A 5,259-nucleotide genomic window follows, 5' to 3' on the forward strand; every position below is an offset into this window, starting at 1 on the left:
ATTCTCATTTTATTTATATATTTATCCCAATTATATTAGTCGTTTTCCTATTGGCTAAGATAACTACAGCCTACCAAATGATTATGAAGTTACATAAGACTCTATTTGAAGACTATATAAAGCCTTTTTTTCACTCTAGCAAGAGAGAGAAGTCTATCAAGATGCAGGTTTGCTGCGTCAGGTTCGTTCACGCATGGAGCTTTGTTTCAAGACACACTGAAACCTGAACCAGTGCTGATATATTTACTAGCCCATACTTCAGAGCTATCAACCTGAGTCGTGAGTAACAGCTACTGTAAGTGGCTTCTGTGCACGATGAAGAATTTTTCAGTTCCTGTGCAAGCTAATGAATATCAGACTGAAAATCTTTTTCCTCAGCTTGTCCTGAATTTGACAAATAAGTCAGATCCAGTTGGAAGATCAGAAAGAGATGAGCAATTAGCTCAGCTAGAGATTGCTGTGTTGGGAGTAATATTTATGACAGCATCTGTGGGCAATTTTATTCTCATACTGGTATTGTGGAGGAGGAGAAAGAAGTTGTCTAGGATGTATGTATTCATGCTTCACCTGAGCATAGCGGACTTAGTGGTAGCATTTTTTCAAGTCCTTCCCCAACTAATATGGGATATTACAGACGTTTTCATAGGGCCAGATGCATTGTGCAGAACTATCAAATATTTGCAGTTGTTGGGCATGTTTGCCTCTACTTATATGATAGTGGTGATGACAGTGGACAGATATCAAGCAGTATGCTATCCCTTGGTCACTTTCCAAAAGAAAAGGGCTCTTTGGAATGCTGCCATTTGCACCAGCTGGTCTATATCACTGATTTTTAGTCTTCCACAAGTATTTATCTTTTCTAAGACTGAAATATCTCCAGATATTTTTGAATGCTGGGGTGAGTTCATCCAACCTTGGGGCTTAAAGGCATATGTGACTTGGATTTTTGTAGCTATTTTCTTCATTCCCACAGCTATCCTTACTATTTGCCAGGTTAAGATCTGCAAAATAATACAAATGAACATACAGGTGAAAAAAAGGAATGAATTTGAAGCAATAAATCAGAAGCAAGTCCTGCCATGCCAAGCAAGCAGTATTAACTGTATTTCAAAGGCTATGATCAAGACTGTAAAAATGACAGTGGTGACAGTTATTGCATATGTCCTGTGTTGGGCACCTTTCTTCATTGTACAGTTGTGGTCTGTATGGTACCCAAGTGGTGTTACTGAAGGTAAGATACTTCTTTTTCTTATCAATAACTATAGTAGACTACCACATTGCTACATTTCCTCTTTATATATACATATTATTTAGGTTAAACTATGTGTAATCATTTTATGTGTGATTAAATTTGAAGGACGAGTTTGTTTGCATACTGTATTAATGATGTATAGGGCCCTACCAAATTCAGGGTCCATTTTGGTCAATTTCACAGTCATAGGATTTTAAAAATAGTAAATTTCATTATTTCAGATATTAAAATCTGAAATTTCCTGGTGTTGTAATTGTAGGGGTCCTGACCAGTGTTCCCTCTAATTTTTCCCACACGTGTGGAATGAATTTTGTTACGTGCACCAATATGGAGGTGATGTGTGACACATCACCTCCATATTGGTGCACAAAACAAAATTCATGTGGTGTGGGTGGGGCCCAGGGTTTCGGAGTGTGGGAGGGGGCTCAGGACTGGGACAGAGGGTTAGGGTGTGTTGGGGGGTGAGGGCTCTGTGGTGGGGCCAGGGATGAGGGGTTTGGGATGCAGGAGGGGGCTCTGGGGCAATGGCAGGGAGAGAGAGGACTCCCACCAGCTCTCCTTGCAGCAGCATCTGGGCTAGGGGGGAGAGGTGCCTCTCTACGCCGCAGCAGCTCTGGGGCTGGAGCCATGGCATAGGTGCCCCTCCCCTAGCCGCAGCAGGTCTGGGCTGGGGCTCCACGGCTGGAGCACCCACAGAGAAAAATTAGTGGGTGTGAACAGCACCCACCAGCAGCCAAGCTTCCCCCACCCCCGAGCGCCTCTCACCTGCAAGGTTATTGAAGGGGCATTGCAGTTCTGCTACCCTTACATCTGTGCTGCTGCTGGTGGCAGTGCTGCCTTCAGAACTGGGTGGCTGGAGAGCAGCGGCTGCTGGCCATGAGCCCAGCTCTGAAGGTAGAACCACCGCCAGCACCAGCACAGAAGTAAGGACGGCATGCTACGGTGTTGCCACCCTGATTTTTGCGCAGCTGCCTTCAGAGCAACTGCTGCTTTCCGGCCGCCCAGCTCTGAAGGCAGTGCAGAAGTACGGGTGGCAATACTGCGACCCCCTTAAAATAAGCTTGTGACACCCCCCCCACACACACACCTTTTGGGTCAGGACACCCAGTTTGAGAAACGCTGGTCTCTCCCCATGAAATCTGTATAGTATAGGGTAAAAGCACACAAAAGACCAGATTTCATGAGGGGAGACCAGATTTCACAGTCCATGAGGCGTTTTTCATGGCCATGAATTTGTTAGGGCCCTAATGATGTACAATAGCTGGTAACGTATGACACTGCATAATCAAAAATAATCTTGGGGGTTATTTAATGTGTGTGTGTGTGTGTGTGTGTGTGTGTGTGTGTGTGTACACATGTACAAACATATGCTTTCAATAAGGCTTTTTTTCTGCAGGGAAGGCTAACTAAGATTAATTAGCATTTAATTATTAGTAAACAAAACAGTCAAAATGTTATAACTTTTATCTGTACTAGCAAGAGATCAATATATACATTTAGCGATTTTAGAGATTATGGAGTTACTTTTTTGTATATTAGGGAAATTAAAAGCAATATAGCATTTTAACTTTAATAAAATAATTATTCAAATTAATAAAATAAATATTTCTGGTTTACTATTTATAACAGCAACACTATAAAACCTCTGAAGTGTTTTTGAATATTAAAATGTTATTAGCAGTGAAGTATCTTCAGTGAACTATGGAACAATTACAAATTGTGTAAGGGTTGATATTTGTAATGAAAACAAACTAAAATACAAAAGAATAAAATGCTGTACACAATTTTAATATTTTCAAAATTATATTGCTACACTTTTGTTAAAACAGACTCCCTATCAACTTCATTTCTAATGTTTAGCTGTTGAAAGATCAAATACGGATAGAAATCAGACAACATTATGCTATAAATTTATAAAATTAGACTATAATCTTGTCTTCTGAAAAGATCTCACATTCTGATCTTTGTTTTAAAAATTCTTTCTACAGGTATGCATTTCTGAGATGGTACAGTATTTACATAGATTAGGATAACAAGCAACTACATTAACATTTAGATTTATATGGGGTAAGAAGAGTTATACAAAAATATCGACCTCTGAAATACGTCGTATGCATATGCAGCTACAATGTATTATATACTGTAGATAGCCACAGAATTACAATTTTTTATAACCATTGAATAAACTGAACTCTCCTAATGTTATTTTAACTTTTTCTCTATTGCAAAATGCTAAACTGATCCTACAACAGTTAAGTCAATTGATTTAACAACAAGTACATCAAAGAGCATCAATTCATAAGAACATTACTACTTTCTAGAGTGTTTCATGGTCTGTGTGTATAAAAACATCTTCCATATTTTCCACAGTATGCATCCGATGAAGTGAGCTGTAGCTCACGAAAGCTTATGCTCAAATAAATTGGTTTGTCTCTAAGGTGCCACAAGTACTCCTTTTCTTTTTGTGAATACAGACTAACACGGTTGTTACTCTGAAACCTATCATTATTTACACTGGTTTCTCTCCAATTCTTTCATTCTAGGTGCAGCATTTACCATCATCATGCTCCTGGGTAATCTGAATAGTTGTGCCAATCCATGGATTTACATGTATTTTTGTGGCCACATTCCATATTGTGCCAAAAAGAAGTCAAAAAACATCTCAGCTCAGGAAGAATCTGGGATCACAGGAAGCACTAATTTGGTAGACAGGGAACCAGAAGAAAACCTAACTTGTTTATAAATGTAAACTTCTTTTTGTTGCTTTGATACATTAATTACATTCAAATTTTTTGGGAATATTTTATCTCTATCCTTTGTTATCTGAGGAGTGGAGTGAGTTGAAAAATTGTCCTTCACGGTATAAATATATTTTTCTTAAATATTGTAGCATACACTGCATTACAAGAATTCCAGTGTTGTGCAAGCCTGACTTTTAACAGTTACATTGCGCTATAAAAGACAAATGAATTCATATAACTATTGCTACTATAAAAAAGATATGTAGAGCTATTTTATATACTTCTTTTTTGTCTGCAAAAACTGCTTTCTGTTCCCTAATTTTGGATTGCCAACTAGCAGATTTCTACAAGAGTGATGACAAATTGTGATATTATTGGAAAGGAGAATCCTATCATTAGATTTGAATGTGTGATATTGAAATTGAAGCATGAATAGCTCTGGAAATATTCGGGGGACATATTTGAGAAACCTTGAGAGGCATCAGAAAGTCACTAAAGTCTGCTGTCAGCTTTAATTAAACACTTTATAAAAATATGTCGGTCCTGGGGAGTTAAATGTCACAGTGTCTTTATACATTGCCCTTGCAACTCTGGACATCTGCTGAAGATTCAAATAACATCTTGGGTCACAAGTGCTCAGGCACTATGGTAATGTTCCAGTATAAGGAGAATGGTGGCTTCATTGTAGCTCCCATTTATATATAATACAAAACAACCACATAGGACTAGATTCTCTATCAAGTCACCTGGTGCACAGACAGGTGTGCAGTGAATTTGCATCCTATCAAAACAGACATAATGGGTAAATTTGAGCCATTTTTGAATTCTGCATATATTTGTGCAGAGTGCATTCAGACCTGTTCTGTCTCCTAGCACCCATCTGCTAGCACTGAATGTGCATCTAGGACAGGCAGCTTGACAGGTAATTTCTGAACCATATAGCTCTCTATGGGCTTAGCAGCAGAGGAAAATAAATATTTCACCTTTGTGGTAGAAATTAGTCACTTACCCAAGATCTGCAGTATCCTTACCTAGATTGCTGTTTGCTGGCTGATGTGTGGATACCCTATGCAGATAGGTATTTCTTCCCTTTTTCAATATATGCAGTCTATTCAAGAGAGCGTGGACTGGAATATTAGTAGGTCTGTCACAGGCCAAGACAGAGATGCATTGGCAAAAAATCTCTGGAGATGATTGCACATCGTCTGTCTATATTATGTCTAGCCCAAATCAGTGCTATTCTTCATTTTCATGAGTGCTAAAATT

The 5,259-nt window shown here is 38.8% G+C and overlaps 1 protein-coding gene across 1 annotated transcript; it reads left to right on the top strand.

Moving 5' to 3' along the window:
* Positions 1 to 315: 315 nt before the first annotated feature.
* LOC141986876 (arg8-vasotocin receptor-like) lies at positions 316 to 3,995 on the top strand. Its single transcript, XM_074951911.1, has 2 exons — positions 316 to 1,231; positions 3,796 to 3,995. The coding sequence occupies exons 1-2, from the start codon at positions 316 to 318 to the stop codon at positions 3,993 to 3,995; spliced, it is 1,116 nt and encodes a 371-aa protein (XP_074808012.1).
* Positions 3,996 to 5,259: the final 1,264 nt, after the last annotated feature.

The sequence above is a fragment of the Natator depressus genome, chromosome 1, assembly GCF_965152275.1.
Source record: "Natator depressus isolate rNatDep1 chromosome 1, rNatDep2.hap1, whole genome shotgun sequence".
In the NCBI taxonomy this organism is placed as follows: domain Eukaryota; kingdom Metazoa; phylum Chordata; order Testudines; family Cheloniidae; genus Natator; species Natator depressus.